This window comes from Chanos chanos, chromosome 3 (assembly GCF_902362185.1).
Source record: "Chanos chanos chromosome 3, fChaCha1.1, whole genome shotgun sequence".
Lineage (NCBI taxonomy): Eukaryota > Metazoa > Chordata > Actinopteri > Gonorynchiformes > Chanidae > Chanos > Chanos chanos.
This window is the reverse complement of record NC_044497.1, coordinates 24,757,501-24,779,256: the sequence shown is the minus strand read 5'-3', so window position 1 is coordinate 24,779,256 and position 21,756 is coordinate 24,757,501. Positions and strand designations below refer to the sequence as shown.

General features: G+C 40.8%; 1 protein-coding gene across 1 annotated transcript in view; it reads right to left on the bottom strand.

Annotated features, from left to right (window-relative positions):
- Positions 1-300: 300 nt before the first annotated feature.
- syt6a (synaptotagmin VIa) overlaps positions 301-21,756 on the bottom strand; it is a 36,150-nt gene continuing 14,694 nt past the window's right edge. Inside the window, exons 2-7 of the mRNA XM_030768900.1 lie at positions 8,475-8,862; positions 6,139-6,700; positions 3,139-3,259; positions 2,189-2,360; positions 850-1,000; positions 301-372 (exon numbers count right to left, since the gene is read on the bottom strand). Coding sequence (XP_030624760.1) covers positions 301-372; positions 850-1,000; positions 2,189-2,360; positions 3,139-3,259; positions 6,139-6,700; positions 8,475-8,862 — 1,466 coding nt within the window. The remainder of the gene's footprint in view (positions 373-849; positions 1,001-2,188; positions 2,361-3,138; positions 3,260-6,138; positions 6,701-8,474; positions 8,863-21,756) is intronic.

Genomic DNA, 21,756 nt, shown 5'->3' with positions numbered 1-21,756 from the left:
TGTCCCAGGAAGAGAAAAAGGGGGGCTTTTCAGGGTATGACAAGGATAAAGACAGCTTTGGGTAAACCAGGACCCCCAAGAACTGATTCAAGATCAGTGGAGCCAAGTGATGATTACTCCAGACACAGTTGTGTAAGACTCCAGACATGCTGGGCCTGATCTTCCATCAGTGCTTGGGTGCAGTGTTGAACTATGCTTATGGGAGAAACAGCTGTTGTTTCCTGTTGGGGTTTGTTTTTACCTCAGACAGACAGACAGCCAGTGAAAGGAAGAGGTTTTTCAGGTCACACGTGGTTCTGCTCAAGGACTAGATGGGGGCTTGGGGGAGGGGCAAGACCCCTGGCTGTCAAAGCTGGCTGTTCGAGCTTTCCACTGCAGGAGAGGACACACAAACACACACACACACACACACACACGCATTACACAGATGCACCTTTGAAATATGAGTGCTGTGGTACAGATAGTACCACACTTGTTGCTTTAAAAGCTGAAGTTAATAGTATGCAATACTTCAAACAGTATGCAATATTCTGAGCAGATTAAGTTATGGATACATCATTCATTGCTTTAACTTGACTGACATTTCACAACAAACCAGAATGGTAGATTTGTAGTGTAACTAAAATAACATTATACATTATTCATGATGCACGAAAACAAATTTGGAAAGGAAATGAAGGTCTTTCATTGCATTATGAGCTTTTGGCATGCATCGAATGTTACCTCATTAACATTTCAAGCCTAGCTATTTACAGCATCAAGTCAAACTATGGGAGAGCTGGCTTTGTCATGCATATTCCATTTTTTTTCATCTCGTGTTGAAGTGCTGGGGGAGGGGGGTTAACAAACCTCTTTCTCTGATTTCTTAGGTTCCACTAGGGGGTGCCAGTGTGCAATAGGCTTGCGGGGATACGCCAGCATCTCGTTCCAGTGGTCGCGACCTAAACCCTCTGCACTGCAACCCACCCTGGTCACTCCAATGATCTCATTGTGACCGACTCTGATGGAAGGGAACGCGAGTGTACATTAATAATGATAAGTGTTGTAACACTGAAGCGAATACATGGAATCCCTGAAAAAAAGCTACATTAGCAGTAGTTAGTATTACAGTAATAATATACTATGCACCATAAAAAATGAAGAAAAATATGTGAATTTTTTTTAGTGTTTCATGAAACATGCAGTGCTGTGCTCCAGGTATTCAAACATCCTTGACCAAAATTCATATTTCCACACAGGGCGGAGAAATCTCATCTCCAGCACTATAAACAACATAAGCATGCCACACTGCTCTCCACTCTGGCTCCCTGCCAACGATCTGTGGAGTCAATGTTTGGACTCCCAGCCTTTTCCTTCAGATGCCTAACTCTCCTATATCGAGTCCAGATACAGATTTTCTGTTTGGTTTTTTAAAATGGCGCATGCCAAGATATGTCTCTTCAGAAGCCTCCTGTTATGAATGATTTGACTTGTTCTAGTGCAGAGCAAAGCAAAAGGTCACGCTCTACTTTTCGTGTTAGTAAGAGAACAGATTTAGAAGACAAAATGAATTCATTATTTCAATTAGGCATTAATAATAATTTAATCATATACATTTTATTATGCTTATAAATACTAAAGTGTGAATGAACTATTTAGACCAATAGTAGCAATATAATGTAGGTGAGAAAATATTAGAAAAGACATATAAAATGTAGCCATTTTGTGTTGCCTGCAGATTCACAGCTTTATGTTTTGTTAATATTACACTTTGAGTTCACCATATGCAGGGCGTAATGCAAACAATCATGAAATCCCAGCATTGCTGACATTATTAGTGGTATTCGGCCCAGTGTGATGTTGATTTTCCATGTTGACAGTCTGAATTATGGGTTTACAATGCAATTGTTTAATTAAACGCCATACGTTGTGCAGCTGTGTTGCTTATTCTACACTATCTTGGGATTCCTCTAATTCTCATGGCATCTGCTCTTAACAGTGAGTCATAAAAACATTTAACTTTTCAAGTCGGCAAACCCTAAACAAACACAGTGACAATGGTCACAGGGAGCACTTGACAGCAATGAGATCACCAATAATGCTACATTTTATACTTATGAATAAAAGAAAAAAATTGGGCTAGTCTTTTGTGATGTGACCAAACAGGAAACAGATAAGAGTGCAGTATGGGTAATGTAATTTTACGAACAGGTCGTAGTCCATGACGGAGATGTGCAGGCTGACATTGTCCATGCTCTCTGGTGGGATGTCGAAGATGATGGCCTCGTTATAGGTGGGGTTCAGTGTGTTCTTTTTGATGGTGGTCTTCTTCTTCTTCAGACGCTTCCCGTCACAGATCAGGGACACTTTGACATAGGGATCTGCTCGAGACAAGATTTCACATTCAGTGCTCCAGTCACATTATAAAACCAGACAGATGTTCACAGAAAGAATGTGATGTATGTCTCATGTAACATTAACCTCCTGTGATGACGTACCCAAGAGGATAAACAGTTTCTGAGTCAATCGTTTATACATCAGAACTTACAACACAATATTGGATAAGGCTGTGAGTGTTAAAAGAGTGTTCAAATGAGATAACTACATACAGTGTTGTAATCCATCATTTTCCAATTCATTTTAATTCAGCTCGAATTTATTTGTTCATAATGGACATTGACACAAAGAAGAATTACAGAATACTTGGCCTTTATATGGGGATGGAAGAAAGTGTTCTAAATAACTGCTGAACTTTGGCTTTTGATGTCAGGCTTTCTCAGATGGTATTTTAATAACCAAAGCAGCAATGTTATGAGGTACTTTGTTTATACAACTTCATTGCGCATTCATTGCTGGAAGGTTATTTTGAATTTCACGTCTAATTTGCTGTTCACATGCAGTTTCAGTGCTGCTTTTTATACATGACTGAAATTTAGTCCATTTAAATGAGCCAAGTCTGATCCTTCTGGGGAGCAGAGAACATTAAAAATCCTATGCTACTTTAGAAATCTCATTCTGGAAAGCAGTTTTGATAAATATGTGTCACATCAATTGACCTCATGAGAATGTGGGGGTGTCTAATAGAAATAATAAAAAAAAGAGATACATGTAAATGATGTCTTCTGCCGTATACACATTACAGAGACATAGCGTGTTTACCAGAGTACCCCGTGATGTCCATCGCTTTGAGATTTCGACACTTTATTACAGTGAGAGTGAGTCGCCCAGCAGTCGGCAGGTAACATAGAGAGAACATGATCTCCCCCAGGTCTACACTCTCCTGTGACACACACACACACACGCACACACAAACACACACACACAGAAAAAGAGAGACACACATGTCAATGTATTCTCATGGCATGTGGACACTCCCAGCACCTGTCAGGACTGGGAAAACACAGGAGAATCACCAAGGTGAAAAAAAAAAGGAAGAAATGAGTGCAACCATAAGTACAAACTTAACAGAAGGGAGGTCTATCTTTAATGACAACTGAAACTATGTACAGCCACATTGGCCTTACTATTGGAAAATGCCCATTGTCAGACAAACATGTATCAAACGTGTTTCAAGAGCACGTCAAGAGAACATCAGAATAAATCAAGAGACCATCAGAAGCAGTATGTCTCTTTCTTGTTTATATTTTACTTTTATTTATGAGGACTGAAATGCTGATATTATGTTGACGCATATATGTACCATTTGGCTATAGCACCTCTAAATTATCCTCTAGCGTGAAGAGAGAGAGTCTGGAGAGAATGTCTGTCTCTTGAAAAGCCAATGACATTTAAAGATTAAGTGAAAAGACTCAATGGTTTGTCCTGAGAAACGACTTGAGCACACGTCTATACAAAAATAGCATGGCACTTTTGACTGTGATGGCCAGAGAGAGTCTAATAAGCCTGTGAGTCAGTGCTGAGATCCGGGGGTGTGCTTTACGGATGGATATGGCCAAAGCAGCCAATTAACTGTTATGGCTCTTTGAGAAGTACTTCTTTCCTGTACACTGCTCCAGCCTAGCCGTTAATTAGATGTCAGCATTCCCAAACATCTCCAACCATTCATCAGTGTCTGGGCTTCGCCCTCAAGCTAATGTGTCTCAACTAATCCAAACAAGTTTGTTCTTAGTTTATTGTGCTGATGTAAAACAAATATGTTGAAGCTCAGAATCTGAGAAACAGAAGTTAAAATCAAACAGACAGCAGCCGTTTTTAAGAAGCAGGGGGGCTACTTCCAGGCTCTGTTCAGAAGCCACTTTTGTAGCATAAAATTTGAAGAGGACCTGGAGCAATCATTCAGCAGCTATGAGTCCCACCCTCTCCAAAAGCATTAAGAGTGGCGGGGGTTTTAATCACTCTAAATGAGAGCAGTAAGCTCCTCCATGATGGACGTGTCCCATGGCTCCTACACTGTTGTGGCTTAGTGTCTCTCAGACTCTTAAGCGATTAGACTTAACTCTGCTATACTGTAATACCCAGAAAGGCATTTAAATGCCAGATGATGGGAAACCAGAATGTCGCCCTTGAGCCCTAATGGTTGCTGAAGAGAAGTGTCACTCGGATGGGTGATAATACAAATGCTTAGGTGGATAATACTGAGTGTTAGGCTGCCCTGAGTATGAACTTCTATCAAGAAGAAAGAGGCCAATAAAATAAATATGGCTTTAGCTATCTTTACGCTATACCTAACGCAACAAAGCACGGTCGTAAATTTGGTCTCTGATGGCTGCCTCAAAAGCAGGAAAACTAGGAAAGTAGGAAAAGGCAATTTTTAGGAGACAAATGAAGAGTGTTGAGGAGCATGTTAGTGAAATGAAGATAAATCAACAGAATGACTGCCTGTGCTTAGCAATAACAAAAGCACTTTTTTGCAACCATCAGGGTGAATTAAATTTGCCTGAAGTAGATGGTTATCTGACTATAAACATTCTTACTGTGTTTTTCATTAATGATATTGAGCTGCTGTTATCACTGTTGTTGGGTTTTTTGTGTGTGTGTGTGTTTTTCCCTGTTGATCAATGACCAAAATTAAGTGTTCTGGTCTGCCCAGCTTGTTTTATTCTGCTCATTACACATCTAAACAAGTCGAAACACTTGTCTTTGCCAGAGACTGGTTTGTTTTCAAAGTTCTTCCTGCATTTTTTAAATCCTCATCCTGTTTTGTCACGATGACATTTACAAATGTCTGTGCTTCCTGTTGACATATGTTTTATCTCAGCAATTATGAGGGCTCTCTGGGTTTTGGCACCAAATCCTGTCTTTGGCTCAATAAAAGTGGGGCTGGCCGCTTCCAGCCACCACAGCAATGACCTCGGCTTTATCAGGATCCCTTACCTTTTTTCACAGAAAGACAAGAATCTAATGTCTCAGGTGCGGGAGGCTAATCTTGGAACGTGGTAATCATGGCCAGGATGCTGATGGTATGGCAGATCACCAACTGAGAACAAGCCTAAAATATCAAAGCTGTACCTTGAGACTTCACTTTTGTCCCTCTTGTGCTTGGTTCACTTTGGCAAGAGAGTATACAACCTGCTGGCATGGCACTGTTTGCCCATTAGTGAACGCATTTTGCAAGTTGATCTAAAACTTAATGAGGACAGATCCCTACTCTGCCTTTAATTAGGATAGTTTGGTGTTTGTTCCAGGTTGAATATATGGAAAGTGCTGAACATGAAGTTTACATTCTAAGACATCTTGCAAGTGAGCAAGCAAGTGTCTTTTACAACACATTGTCAATTACTGATCATCTGTTGACTCCTTCTGTTTTAAATATCCTGCGCCCATTGACTGAAAAGGAAGTGGATTTCCTTATCTGAGCAGAACACATGCTGACTGTCCTGCATAATCAATACAGACCAGTCTGGACATGATTTTTGTTTTTAAATCAACATTATGTTATGAGAATATAATGGTCTTATGGTTTTCAGTATAACTGCAGTCTCAAAGACTAGCAAAGCTGAGAATTTCTGAACTTACTGTCAGAACAAATTTTCCTGTGTAGATGTACACATGTTCAATAGTCCTAGAAACCTTCTCTGGGTTCAGTTTTCACAGGCCAAAATTGCTAAAGCCCTACTATTGAAGGCAAGTTGCATTACTAAAGACAAATGGAGTTTAATCGATTAGAGCTTTCTATCATGAGAAACATGTCTCCCTTACAGTGGTGGCGTACTGAATGTCCCTCCAGATGGATGTTTCCCGGGAAAGGTCGGAATCTTCAAACAGGTTGTCCAAGATGACCTCGCCGATCATGTCATGTCGTGAGAAGCGGTCGAAGTCAAACACGCTGAGGTGGAGTTTTCTGACTGGGAGCTCATCGTAGGGCACGGGGAACTGAAAGGTCTCGTCAAACATGGGGTTGAGGGTCTTGCGGTGAACACGGGTCTGGAACTTCTGCTTCCGGTCGGGGAGCAGGTAGATCTTGACGTAGGGGTCAGAGCTGCCACACAAGTCCTTGGCAGGCAAATCCAGTGCCTTGATGATATGGACAAGGAGCATCTCGTTCTCATAGTCGTAGCGGAGGGAGAAGTTGATCTTGCCGCAGGTTTTGCCACCCCCATTCTTGGCTGAGTCCTCGTTCTCCAGCGTCCCCTGTTTGTAGAGCTCGGGTTTGATACGGCCAATGCTGGTAGGCTGTTCATCCACGTCCACATAGTCATTCCCCAGGTCCAGACTGGACACCTGCATCTGACGGGGGAGCTGTCGCTTAAAAGAGCTATGCCTGTGAAGGAGAGAAGAAGAGAGAGAGAGGTAAAACTGGAAAGGTGAGACATCACATCTCTTCATCTGGGGAGTGAGTCTGGATCTCTGTCTGTAAGAACCAAGCTGCTGCCCGCAGGGGTGATTTGAATGGTAAGTGGTTTTGAATTCTAATGCTCTTGTTTCAAGCTCTGGGCTGTATTTTTTCCAGATTCAATTTTTCACTCAGTGTGAATAATTTCTCTCCAGAGAGAGCAGCTGCTTTGTCTATGAACATGTTTGTTTCTGCAAAGAGAACTTTTGAATACCTAAAAAAAAAAAAGAGAGAGAGAGAAAGAGAAAAGAAGGAAAGAAAGATAAAGACAGAAGTAACATAAAAAAGATATGTATAATAATGTGACTTCAGAACAGTAAAACAACATGGGTTATCAAAGCGGCATAAGGTGAAAGATCATTACTACCAAAATGCACAGGAGTGTCACATAGGGCTAAAAATGAACTCAGATAACAGATTACACAGGTAAGATTAATCAGTGTTGTAGAAAATCCTAACTGAATTTGCTGATTTTTGTGAACTGTTCTGCATATCTGCAACAAACTGATTAATTCTGCCTGCTTAACAAGCTAAACAAGTGAACTCATTTCACATGCATTTCTTTTTTCCTCTATTGATTTAGCATGAGGCCCACATCCTAATTTACCCATAACATAGTGTACATAGATAGATGTACTTATACATATTTACACACACACACACACACACACACACACACACACACACACACACACACACACACACACACACACACACACACAGCATATATACACACACTCATACACACAGAGAATATAGCATGAGCCAGACAGTCTGTTTAGTCTGACGGAGACACATATTCTCTTCAGATGGATCTGTGAAGTTCAAGGTGCACAGCTGTCTGTAAATGATAAATTACAGTGCAATTCTCCATGGAAGAATAATGAAAAGGGGACCGGAAGAGCATGCAACTAAGACAGACACCAAGTTTCAGTTTGCAGATGGAACAGGACAAAACTTATTTTGTGGAACATTGTCTCCTCACAAAAACTACCTCACATTAAGCTTCTGCCGAGAGAGCCAGTGCACAGAATTTTACACTAGTTAAATTGTAAACATGAAAGATTTTCAAACTATATATATACTATGTATATATATGTGTGTGTGTGTGTGTGTGTGTGTGTGTGTGTGTGTGTGTGTATATATATATATATATACACACACACACACACACACACACATACATACACACACATACATACACACATACATGTATATACGTGTGTGTGTGTGTGTGTGTGTGTGGCAAAACAGCTGTAGATGTAGCAAAGCAGAATCAAAGAGCATCCAATGATCTGCTTCACTGCCTTCAAACTTTTGTAGAGTACATTAAATGTATTTTGTAAAGCAGTGAAGTGAAGAGTGAAAGTGTGAAACTGAAATTTGGCATAATGTGAAGATGATCAGCTCTGACTGTAACCGACCTCAAATGTTACAATATTTCTGGGATGAATAGATTGCCTTGCCGCAGCTGAGAATTACTTTCACCCCATGAAAATCCAAAAGTTTGTCCTGTTATAGAAGACAGTCAATGTTCCCACAATATAATTGTTTTAACGGGTCTTTCTCCTCATGTCACTGTGTATAGATTTGTATGAGTGATTTAATGGTACAGACAGTATAAGAGATCTACTTCTGCCCTATTTTACATTATCAGCTCTGTGGTCTGCGTCTGAGTGTGTGTTGGGTGTGTTTGCTTTACCTGGTAGATGAGGCGGGTTCAGTGGTTTGTCTCTGCATGCGCTGCGTACGTCGCAAAAAGTGCTCCCTCATGGACAGCTGTACTTCCGCCGGAATGTCGGGAGACGTGTGGCTGATCTTCACCGCTGCCTCCAGGAAGCCAATGGAAGGTGTGGGATCCTTGACCTTCTCTGTTGCCATGGTGACCAGTGGCTGCAGGGGACTGGGGAGGGGTGAGGGTGCCTGGGGTGGACAGCTATCGGGGGCAAGGGCAGCCGAACTGGAGGACAAGGCCTTCTCACGCCAAGGTACCCAGCACAGCTTCCAGGAGGCTAATGCAGCTAGGAGCAGCAAGCCCAGGCCAAAGACTATCAGCACACCCAAGGGCAGGCCAAAAGTGACATCCGAAGCTATACAGAGGAGTCCGAGCAGAAGGAAGGGCCACGCAATATGGATAAACAGATGGTGGAAATGGTGAGATATAAACAGTGAGACATGGGACAGACAGAGAAAAGTGGTTGGTGGTTAGAAAACATTACGTCAATACATAAAAGTCTAATGAGCAACTCCAGGTTTTACACAGACTTTTGCTCAGACTTCTCCTACCTAGTGCAATTAAAAAAACACCTTTGTGTTTGTATGTGTGTGTGTGTGTTTAGCTTTTAACAGTAGATCAGTTACAGCCATTCATATGGATGCCAGTGCTGCGATAAAATCAACTTATTCTTCTATCAATCCTTTTATTGAACTTCCTGTATTTAGACTGATTTCAATCTTTTATCCACCTTACTTACCAAAACATAACACTGCAGAGAGACAATCACTTTGTTAGTCTGTTAGGCTGATTTTAAAAAAGCGAATAACATCAGATTGCCACCTCTGTGTAAGTATAGCAGTATGATCTCTTTAGAACAGAAACAAAGCCTCTTGCACACAATGCTACAGCATGAAGAGTCTTCACAAGAGACTCCTTCATCTGTGCATGGCTCAAGTGTATGTATGTAGGTGGAGGAAGATTATTGAAAATATGCTTTCAAAGGAACAAATAGGATCTCACAAAACTGGGAGAGCCTCCAAGAATACTGACAGGGAGTGTGCAAACATCCATTAAAAAGAGAAATAAAAAATGTGTATGAATATATATATATGTGTGTGTGTGTGTGTGTGTGTGCGTGTGTGTGTGTGTGTATACTCACATCTTTGCCTGTGGGAGTGCTCTTGTGGGCTTTTATAAATATAACTTTGAGGAAGTGTAATTATTGTTTGGTTTTTTTCCCCGTTTTCTACATGGTATATATATCTTGACGACAAAAGGCTTTGCTTTTTGCTGAGCTTGTTTCTAACCGAGCAACATGATTGGTTTGATTTATCTGCAGTTATACGTACTGAAGACTCCACGAGCCTCTTGAGGGTTTTCAAATACACACCAATTCAAACCATAACTCTCCACTGATATCTCGCTCAGCTCCGAGCACTGAGTTACAATTAATTGGCTTTCACATTCCAGGGAAGCATCACAAATGGTACAATTGCTGAACAGCAAGGTTAAAACCTGTCTCTCTGAGAAATAAATAGAAATGACCAAGATAACGAATTCATAGTAAGGTCAGTTTAATCTAAACCAATACTGAAAGTCTTTGAACTGTTTGAATTTCGAAGTATGAGAACGAAAAGTAAGGTTAATTATTTGTCTGCATATCTTTTGCACTAGCAAAAATTTGGAAAAAGAATGCATCACTCTGAACGAACTTCATCTCCATGGTAATAACGTGATGCAGTGTAAACTGATTAGCATAGTTAACCGTAAAGTATGAGCATGTAATCTCAGAATTATGTGCAGAAGTTTTTGGATGGCCAAAGTTTTAAATGAAAAACATCTCCATCTGGTCCTGAGCTCTTACTTTGCAAAGGTTTAATTTTATGTTTTTGGTGAATGGGCACCCTCTCCAAAGCCCTTTGTAAATTTAGTGGCCTGTCTGAGGGATGAGAGAAGGATTTTGAGGATCTGGACACTGACAAGCCGATTTCCTCCACTATCCCCTAAACTTTTCCCTCTCCTCTGAAATTACTCAGGATGCCAAGACATCCTCCAGCTGGTCTAGCAATGTCAGCTTTTGAATTTTAGAAGCTTTTGAACGGTTGGCACAGCTGGTTGGGCGAGAAAATGAAGCGATGTGGCGGTGACAGTGAACACCTATGATAACTGATTTTTTTTCCCCTTTATTGCAGTTTCATCAAAACAGAACACCTAAACACTCTTCAGTGTGTGTGTGTGTGCGTGTGTGTGCATGCGCGTGCGCATGCGTGTGTGTATATGTGTGTGTGTGTGTGTGTGTGTGAGAGAGAGAGAGAGAGAGAGAAAGGGGTGTGTGTGAAATGAAGCAGAGTTGTGTGAGCGTGTAAGTCCTGAAGGGGCTGATCACACCTACAGTATAAGGCTCCAGTGGACCGAAGCTTTTTAGCACTCAGTTAAAGATCATTCCCCTCTGACCCACATGACTCACAGATACAGTCCACCAACTGGGATTTTTCTAAAGGCTTCAACCATGTGGAAATAACAGAATCAACTGAATCAGTCCAAAGAAAGATTTCATTGTCAATACTGGATATAGAAACCGAGCACAGAAACTAAAATAAAGTTGATTTATAGTGTATGACTGGTGTGTTTGTGCAATGACCTTAAGAACAGAGTAACCTTTCTGGTCTGGTTTGAGACAATCTCAAATTCCTCCATTTGTTTAATGTGATCTTACAGTACCATCTGTTCTACATCTGCGAATTTCAAAAACAAATTACGAAAAAATAAAAATTTCCTCTACCTTAAATTATATAAGCAATTGCATTGTGTTTTGTAGTTATTATGAAAAAGTATAACATCATAAATGCCCATTATCTGATGAAAGCAGCATCAACACAAGCCGCTGTGCTTTGGTCCAGTCTTATCAAAGGAAGTGGACATATTTGGGAGACAGGGCTCCTTTTATCAGTGCCGAAAGACAGTTTAGTAGCCCTGCTGGGCACTGAGTGTATCCTCAGGAGCTAACCCAATCTCTGGGTTTTAAAGGAAGTCATTTTCCCACACATACTGTCCAGTGTGATACGAGATAAAAGCCAAACCCTATTTAATCCTGCCGCTGTCAGTGGAGATTTCGCCCAGACCCGGGGCCGCGGTTATAGCATGTGAGGCATTTCTGAGGCCTCTGCAAATTTAATTAAGCTTTGTTTTGAAGCAAAGTCGGAGAGGAAACTGCAACCCTCTGGTTTTTTTTTTTTTTGTCTGTCTCTTCAAGTGTCTTCAAAAGTAACTTGGTTTCCATAGAAACCCGGGTTATTAGACACAATGTGTGTGTGTGTGTTCATCTGTGTGTATGTGTGTGTGCATAACCTTTTCTCCAGGTTATGAATTGACTCATCTTGAGTACAAACAAAACAGAGAGAAAAGGCTTGGCATGACCACAGAAGACAGTGCAGGGTGACAGAAGGAAGCGAGTTTGCATTCTGTGAAGTGTACCGCCGAACACTAGGCAATTAAAACCCTGCCATTGCTTTTGCTTTAAAAGGTGGCGGGAAAAAGCCAACTTTTCATTTACCACCCTCACTATATTACTTCACCATGATTTGCATGTTATGTTAGCGTTTTCTTATATTCCACCAATAAAGGGCAACCCTGGGAGTGACAGGAATCCTGGATGCTGTCTCAGCTCTTTGGACTGCAATTACACACACGCACACATATTAAACAGCCTGACATGCTCCAGTGACAGGTGATATTTCCAGGGGACAATGGGAGCCACAGCAATCGGGGTGATTTTAAATCAGTGGGTAACAATACTCACAGACCAGCCCCTCTGTCGTACCCCCCCCCCCCCCGCCCCCCCACACCAGATTTTTATTTTTACCATGAGAACACCTAATTTTTACAGGCGTTTCATATATAAATATAGAGGTAGGGAAAGAGAAACAGAGAGGTAGAGAGAGAGAGAGAGAGGGGTTGAGTATTTCATCAGTGAACATTTTGTCGATCAAATATTTCTGTCTCTGAAAATAGAAAGAGGGCATCGCTATAATCCAAAGTAGAATGACTATACCTTTTATTTTTCTATGACAAAAAAGCATCTATGAGTCATTTAACCTTTCAGAGTAGAGAAGAATATACGGTTGAAGCCATCAGTGTTTGTGCATTAGCGTCATACCCTGGGTTAGGTGCTCATAATCCACATCTCCGGTTTGTGTTGGCAAAGCTGAAGGGAAAGTAATGTGTGATGTGGAAGAGCCAGTAATCAAGAGATCAACAGTTACTCTGTCTTTGATCATTTAGGTGAATTGTTAAGAGCATTGCTGCCGCAAGCAACTTTAGTCTTCTGGAAGAAAGGATAACGTCTTGTTCTTTTTAGCACCTCTGCAGAGGACTCTGTCTGGTCTGCAGGTAAATCTCTGCACTACACCTGGGCCATTTTTAGATTGCTCTATTTCATGGTTCTTTTTTTCTTTTTCTCTTCTTCACCGCAGTTTCAAATTCCATAATCCCTACTGGATCCCTGGATGCTAAACCCATACGGACCTGCTGAGCCATTCAAACTGAAGGCTGGAGAGCAAATACAGGATATCACACTTCCTTTAGGGAGAGTGAGAGACGAATGATGGGGAAACGAGCCGAGGAGCTCAGCAAAACTCCTTTCATTTCTCACCATGTACCGATTCTTATTGTAGTGATGCACAGTCAGCACGAGTTTGGAACCAGCATTTGCTCAACAGCAGTTCCCACACCAGCTGACTGAGAGACGATAAAAGATCCCAAAAAAAGATACAATCTTCATCTTACTCTAACTTCTGTTATGTTTACAGTGAACAATGTTTTTAATTTTTAACTTATGTTTTTTAAAATTCAAATAAACTATATAATACTGAGCCAACACCAAGAGGAGTGATATTGATTTTTATCAAATTGATTTCTCTTCCAGAGACATATACTTTCTCAAGCTTTCCATCTGCAGTGGTCCAATCCCTGTAATCGCAGCCGTCTCTGACACCAGGATAAATTTCTGAGATCCATGATTTTTCTTTAGATGCACTCAGTGTCTTAGCTTAGCGTTTTATTTCAGCATGAAACATGCATGTTATGTTTTGAGGCACAACACAACATAGGACATTGATTTTCACTTTTTCTATTTTTTTTTCCCCTACAGCAATAAAATCCTTGAAGTTGTTTAATTATATACAAAACTGTAAGAATGGAACCAGTTTAACCAAGGTTTATGAGTAAATTTACGTCTGAATCGAATCAAAACCTGTATTTTTTACCATGAGGACTAGTGTTTAGATTGAATTTCCCCTCAGGTGTGCTGGCAGGAGCTAGAGCTCCCGGTGGAATAAGAGGTGGACACAGACATCCATCTGAATCCTTGTTATGTCAGAGCAGACAATTAACATTTCACTGTTCATCAGTAAAAGTAACGCAGTAAAAGTGACAGTAAAATATCCAAAACTCGTGCCTACCCACAGGGACGTGACAAAGGGTGGCATCAGGAGAAGCCACTTCTTGACCTGATTAGCGTAGCGCAGTATAGCACAACAAGCTAGTGAGACCAGTACTATAAAAAAGACTAGGACTTTTTTATGGTACTGGTCTACAAGGACTACAGACAGCAGTACGTCTGTCACAGCATACTGGTCTCACTGGTAATTTCTGACCTGTACAATCAAGCCACAGGGCACAGAAAATCATATATTAATTGTGTTATGTTTTGATTGCACTTTAATCTGACAAGTAAATTTATGAGGTTAACTAATGTCACCATGGAAACACAAGCATACTCATTCTGAGTTCTTCTTCAAATTTCTTTTCTTTATAGAGACAAATCAACACATATCTGCCTGCTCACATTAGCTTTTAACTCCTCCATAATTGTGTGTGAGTGTGTGTGTGTGTGTGTGTGTGTGTGTATTTTAAGAATTTATAATAACCTGATTTAATCAAAGGCATTTCTGTGATGTAACGTCAGTAGTTACATTGAGATGCTGGTCGAGATGCTAGAGGCCTCTCGTTTAAGGTAATTAAATGTTGGCAGCTGGACGGAAGGTTGCCTCTCCCTCTTCGTGATTGATCTGAGCAACCTTTGTGCGATACAAGACAAAATGGAACTGTGGCAAATGGAACATGTTTGGGCTGAAGCTGAAAAGAGTCACAGTAGTCATAGAGCTGAAGTTAGAGCCTTTACATTTGTCATTCTTATAGCTTCCATTATGGGCCTAGACCACGCTCCATTTCTGAGCCCTTGGTTTCAGAACTGTGAGAGTTTTATAAGATTGTGTTAGAGGCATTTAGAGATACTGACTAAAGCCAGAAAATGGATGCTTCGATTTTTACATGGTCCGCATGGAAAAAAAAGAGAATAAAACACATTATTAAAACAACTGAACGTGTTTGATTTTAGCATTTTAGCCATTATTCTTAGAGATCTTAGTGGTTACAATCACTGGCTAAAAGGCTATACTTTGTTTCACATAGTCATACAAACACCCACAAGGGTACTTTAGATCAAGAGAAATCTATTGATTCTCATGAATTCTGTGTTTCTGTGAGCACGACAGAGCATGCTCAGTCGATATGGGTTGTCTTATGGAGGGCTGCAGCTTCTGCAGCACTTATGCAGTATAAAATATAAAAAACTGGACAGATATAGTCATCAGAACTAATATATATGATGTTTTTTGTGCCTTTATTTTGGACTCAACAGGCAGCTAACATTGGCCAGTTCCAAGTTGTTTCACTGTTTACAGTTCATGGAATTGTGACTGAACATTGTTATGGTCACCAGGACAATGCCTGGTCACTGTTGTTTTGTTTTTTGTTCCCTTTGAGTCTGTTACAGTTTGTCCCCATCTCCCCTCGGTAGGCCAGAGTCACCGTGAGCTCAACTAAGGACTACACACACACACACACACACACTAATAAACAAATACCACACAGACACACACGTATACACAATACCACACACACACACACACACACACACACACACACACACACTTGCACAGAGAACACACATAGGGAACATTTCTCATCCTCCTCTCCTCCTTGTCACTGACCCCCTGGGTTCCACTCTGACCTGTGTCCAGACAGCTCATCCATCCCAGTCTCATGACTAATTCTGAACCCTGTCGCCCACTCTTTGGACAAAAGGTGCTACCGATCACAGACAGCTTTCTCTCTCTCTCTCTTTCTCTTTCTCTTTCTCTCTCTCACTCGTTCTATCACATAAGGAGGCAAAAGGAAAAGTGGCATCATTTTTCTTGTTCCATTGTTTTAATTGCAGTTTTCTTCAAAGGCTTTTCGTCTCTGTTAGTCTGAATCATGTTTAGACTAATCTGACACAGAACGGTCTTGCAAACAAAAGTGGTGAAAATGAGCACATTCCACATCTAACCATTTGGCCAAAAAACAATTTTACACTGTCAAAATGATTCTTTCAGTGTAAACTCTACCCATTAATACTTTTAAAAACCTCACTGAACTGAACACGCGTTGATCACAACACGTGAACTTCAGATGAAACGCACTCAGGTTCAATTCTCTCCCAGCTCATGTGTTGCAGATGTGCTGACCCCCTGTATTAATGGTAGTCATGAACATCCCTTTGTCCCTTTCTTCTCCAACCTCATTTCCTTAATGGACTCCCCAGGGCTCTCTTACCATATCATTGTTCACACCCAGGATAAAAGGCTAATTCTCAAAGAGCTATCATTTAGAGCACGTAGACGCGTACAGAGGCCTACTGGGTAATCAGACTCACTGCTACTCTTTATTCTGTTCCTTTAAAAGAAAAAAAAGGAAGGAAAATTTCTGGAGGTTAGAGTGATAGAAGATATTACAGAAAGAGGGGTTTTGTCTTTTCACTTCACTAAGGTTATCACTTGGTCAATGTGTCTCAAGTCAATATGGGGGAGTTTTTCCACTGGGTTTTGACAGCTTTTCACCCCTAAAAAAAAAACCCTAAAAACATCAAGGCTTCTGCATTCTTTAATCTGAGCACCTCTGAAAACTCATCCAAAACAAACGTCCGAACACTCCAATTATTCATGCTAATTTCATCCTGCTCAGTTTGTAGGCGGAGTTTACAATGAACATGCCTCAATGTGGGAGGGGCTAGCCATGTCCAAACTGTTCTGGCTGAAAGTACGTCAATAAAAGCTATGATTTTGAATCGTTGTTGTATTGTAATTTTGTTATTAGAGTTTGGCATTGGAGGAAAGGCAACCTGCTCACAATATTATGCAAAAGATGTGACTATGATATCATTCTGTGAACAGCCTCTGCTAACTTATCACAAAACTGTTCAATACAATGGCAAAGTCAACATACGTTAAAGAGGGACAAATTGGAATTACGGAGGGGTTTTCTGACAGGGTTTTGTGAAGAACGTAGCAATCAGAGTAATAGTCTTCTCTTCGTTGCCATGAAATTGAGGCTTTTCCCAAAGGCACTGTTGTGGGAAGGAAAACTTATTTCGGGCCCCAAAGAGGCACATCTGTAGAGACGCTCCGAGTGCAGCCTGAACACACTACATCTGGGATTCACAGCTGTGCAACACTCACTGTGAGTCCTGCAGAAAACCCTGTCTCTCCCTCATCGATAGTTATTGACAGTCAGACACTTTTAGACTTGCAGGTGTCATCCCCTGACTAGTGCTATACTCTAAAAGCATTTCATCGCTCAGTGATGCTAAACGGTTTGATTTGTGAGAACAAGAAAAAAAAACATGCAGTGGCTAAGTTCATGTCTCAGAAGAAGTATGTGTCCGCTCTCTCACTTACTACTTACTCAGACTAAGGTGGCTGTCCTGTGGAGAAGAGACTTTTGAGATTGTGGTCAATTAAACATGCCAAAGCAGAGACGAAAGTGAAGTTTGAATATGAATTCAAACTTTAAAGCCACTTTGGCATTGAGAAAAGCTTCCAGATAAAGTAAACATTTTTGAAAAAAGACGTTGCCATAAAACTTTCTACTTCACTGCAGTTAATGTGAATAAAATTACTACATTGACAAACATGATGGAAAATCATGTAAATCAATTGTGATAAGCTATCTTCTGACTGGTTAAACACAGAAGTACAAACCAATTACACTCACAACAGATTTTGTAGGGAGTTGGGCCAGAAAATTTCAAATTTAAGGTGAGACGGGGGGGGGGGGGGGGGGGGGGGGGTATTGGATATTGGATATTGGAGTACACATCATAGCTCTACCAGCACCAGCCTTGACAGAGGTTTGTTTGGTCTTTGGAAAACCTCCAAATATACATAAGATGTGTGAACATACATGACAAGGACTATGACGCTTTTTCTGGAATTACGTGAATTTTATTTAAACCCTTTTAATAACATTTAGTTGAGGTTGAATGCACTCTAGAGGTTTGTAAGCACATCAACAGGAATGGAACATGGTTAGTCAACATAAATGAATCCTCACACATGCTATTGATTCACCTGAATTCATCACATACTAACTGGTGACAAACTCAGAGCTAACTACTAACTACTGGTATGAAATGAAACTGGGTGGAAAATATAATATTAAATAATATTAATATTTTTGTTTCTCTTCCCCTACCTCTATATTTATATATTTATATAGAATTGGTGAATATTACTGGTGTTTGCTGAAGACTGAATTATAGATGTTTAATTAATTTATTATTCCTATTCCTTGTAAAAGCCTTTCCTACAATGTGAAGTAAAGCGTATATTTGCACTGAACACTTAAATAAATGTGATTTCTATATCATTAGCTTATTAAGAGCAGCCTGTGGCAAACCAAATACATTGTCCTGTCTCATCGTTTTAACAGCTTTTTTTTCCCTTTAGAGAAACACTCTCCACGTATGTGTACACTGTCTTATGTCTGGAACCTGTAGCATTTACATACAACTAAATTTCACAAACAGACTGTTAAACATTGTGAGTAATGTATTCTGTCCCTTATGGAAGATGTGAAGTGGTACTGTTTATTGTCAGGATAGTAGCAACACACACCCACACATTTTAATTATCGCAGCGTAAATTATATTTCTCTAAATGACAATGAAATATTATGATTTGTTGATTATGTTACATTAATGATTACTAAATAGCCTAGCTAAAGCAATACATTGATAACCAAGAAGTCTGTGTGTTATAAAACTGTAAACAGCCAAGGCCATAGGCAGAAACTGAAGCAAACATTATTTAGCCTGTTCTTTGAAATCAGCCCAAAAAAGAGGCTAAGACTGCTTCAGAGCACTATGTGTGGTAATGTAAAGAGAGTGTGGTTTGAAGTGCTGTGTTACTAAGACTGTTCTTTAAAGATAACACAGAAAATTATATGACATATCTACCAGCCTCTAAGCCTGATCAGAAAACATATGAAATGTGCACTAAAACTGCCTTCACAGACTAAACACATAGAGCATGAGAGATCACCAAGTGATATCTGAGTGCAAGCAATGAAGGCAATTTATAGACCTCCCAGCACGCTGTTGTGCACAGCACATTTCAACGCCGGTGAGCATCTGTTAAACGTGAATCTCCATATATCCACACGGCCAAATGCGACTGTTAACAAAAGGATGGAAACTTGTGAGGAAAAACGATCTGAAGCTTTTGCGTCAGAACTCTGAGAGACATCTTCTGTAATTTTTGTTCCTTCCGCTATCGAAAAACCATCCTCCCTCTTTTTCATTTGATATAACTGGAGAGTATCTAACACCAGAAAGAACGTCTTACAAGGTCAGTTCAGTCTAGATCAAGTGGGATTTTTATAGACCTCCCTGTCAGAACCAGTACCGGCACTGATACCAATTATTCTCCCGACGGAGTGTGAGAAAAGACCATTATTAGTCATCCCTCGGCATTGGCCACGTCTAGAGGCCCGGAGCTCTGCCATGTAAAACCACACCCTCAATGTCACACCGGGCGGGCCACCACACTTCACTTACGCAACAGTTACAGTCGACTAATTGGCAGTAATAGGAATGAGATGAATGTAATTTGAATGTTTTTTTTCTGACGGGAAACACCACTAAAAGCAAAAGAGGGGCATCAGGGAGATGTGTTTTCACTGCGTGTGAGGATTTATGCAATGGAGAGAAAACGTGTTATGGTTTTAATGCATCTTGGCTCACACACCCTCTGCCTCTTTACAGCTCTCTTAATTTCTAAAGGTATCGCTATAAATTTGCCAGGTCTCATTTCTCCACTGTAAAAATAGATTAAAGCTGGTTTTACGTTTCATTTCTTTTTACTGCCAGGTACTCTTGAACGATATGTTCTTCCCATCCCAGTGAAAGGAGAGGTATATAATGCTGTATTTTTTTCAATGTTCATCCAGAGTTTTGTAGTAAAATGCTGTTCCATGGTGGAGAGTAATGGTGTCCTTGAGTCATCACATGGAGAGATGGGATTAGCTGCACAGTAGGACACTGGTGTAGGGGGAAACCTGTTAGAAAAGGTGAGCTGTTTGTTTACTCACAATTAGCAAGTGATCATCAAGTGAGTGTTCCTGTGAGCTTGGCCCCTAAGCGTTCTCTCTATGGAACAGCTCCAGAAACATGACAGTTTCTGCCAGACTCAAGGTGCACTCATTTACTTTTACTCATGTGCTGTATTTAACTTTCAGTTCACTTTTCCATTCATACATTTTATTACGGTATTCTCTAAATAAACATGTATTTTCAAACCAGTGTTTGCGCTTTTCATTTTTTCCTCAATTTAAATGTGCTTTGATCATTAAATTTCTCTGTGCCAGTTCTAGGATGTGCCACCTGCAGCTGTTGTCGCATGCCTTTCTTCTTCTTCTTCCTTTTCTTTTTCTTTTTTTTTAACGTGTGTGTCAAAATTCTCTGTCAAGGCTGACAATTCGCATTCATCAGTTCAGACACACGCACATTCAGTCAGCCAATTTTAGCACTACAGGCCTGTCAGAGGGTCAAAGGAACAGATCAGTAATGAGTTGGACTTGCGCTGTGGTTGATGGGGGACAATTACATTAGTGTATCCTCCAAAATGCTACCTAATCATTTCATCTTAGAGCGGGGTCAGGGGACCCTGACTCTCTCTCTTTGGCCCAACAACCTCCACTATAAAATAACATTCTGTCAGCATAACAGAGCCAAGCCTCACTTCTGCTTTTTTGTAACAGTGGGAGTCATAGCGCTCCAGGGGAACACACGTCACCACGGATTAGGAGTGACAAGGAGCAGACGCAGTGACCGCCACTCAGCCGTTCACTCTGCTTGGAAGTGGAAAGAAAGAAAGAAAGAAAGAAAGAAAGAGGGATAGGGAGAGAGAGAGAGAGAGAGAAAGAGAAAGAGAGAAAGAGAGAGAGAGACAGAGGAGGGGGGGTGGGCAGCAGTGCTTATGCCACGTGAGCTTCCTCACTGATTCTGCAGATACCTCAAGTTCATCTTGACCTATTAAAGACTGATCAGTCGCTACTGATCAGCCATGCAGAGGCATCTTTTCAAAGTACTTTTTTTTTAACACAAAGGACAACAAGCCCCATCAGGCCTCATTAGGACCCACAGTTTGACTGGAGGACTCATAGGCATGACAGCCCACCTTGTCTGTCAGACTCAGCAGAAGGTGAAACACAAGATTGTTTACTGTGCTTGAAAATGTACTATTTATGCTGTTTACATGCACCAGGCACACTAGAGAACACCAAAACCTTGTAGGAATCCATGTATTGTCAGATTATTGACTCTGCTGCAACATCAGTACAACAGATGCAGTGGATTTGAATAAAACATTAAACTGGGTTCAGTATTTTAACATTGCACTGAAACTCTGATATAACACTTTTTTCTCAGCTCTAACAGCACAGGCTTCTCAGGGTGAAGTCTCAGAACATAGACTGTTACTCTGTGCTCTGTGTGTGTGCCAGGAGGCATGGTGTTCAGAATCACACCCTGGGGAATTGATCCAGTGCTGGACATGTCGAACACCACTGCATTTTTTATAGTGGTGAAAAAAGATTGTTTGTTGAATAGCGCTTCAGAGAACACACGGGTTACTCATCCCTTCTTACACATCTCTCCATCAAGGCGTTTCTCTCTCCTTCTCTCCCTCTCTCTCTTTCTCGCTCTCTCTTTCTCTCTCCTTTACGACGCATTTGCCTGCACATGCTGTGCTGAGCACTCACGCATCCAGAGCAGACACATGGGAAGGGCTTTATAGGCAGAACCAAGCCAGTGACATTTTAACAAGACACATTAAAATGTTCCAGAAGGAGAGGAGTTGTAGTATCCCACCATTTTCACTCATTTTCT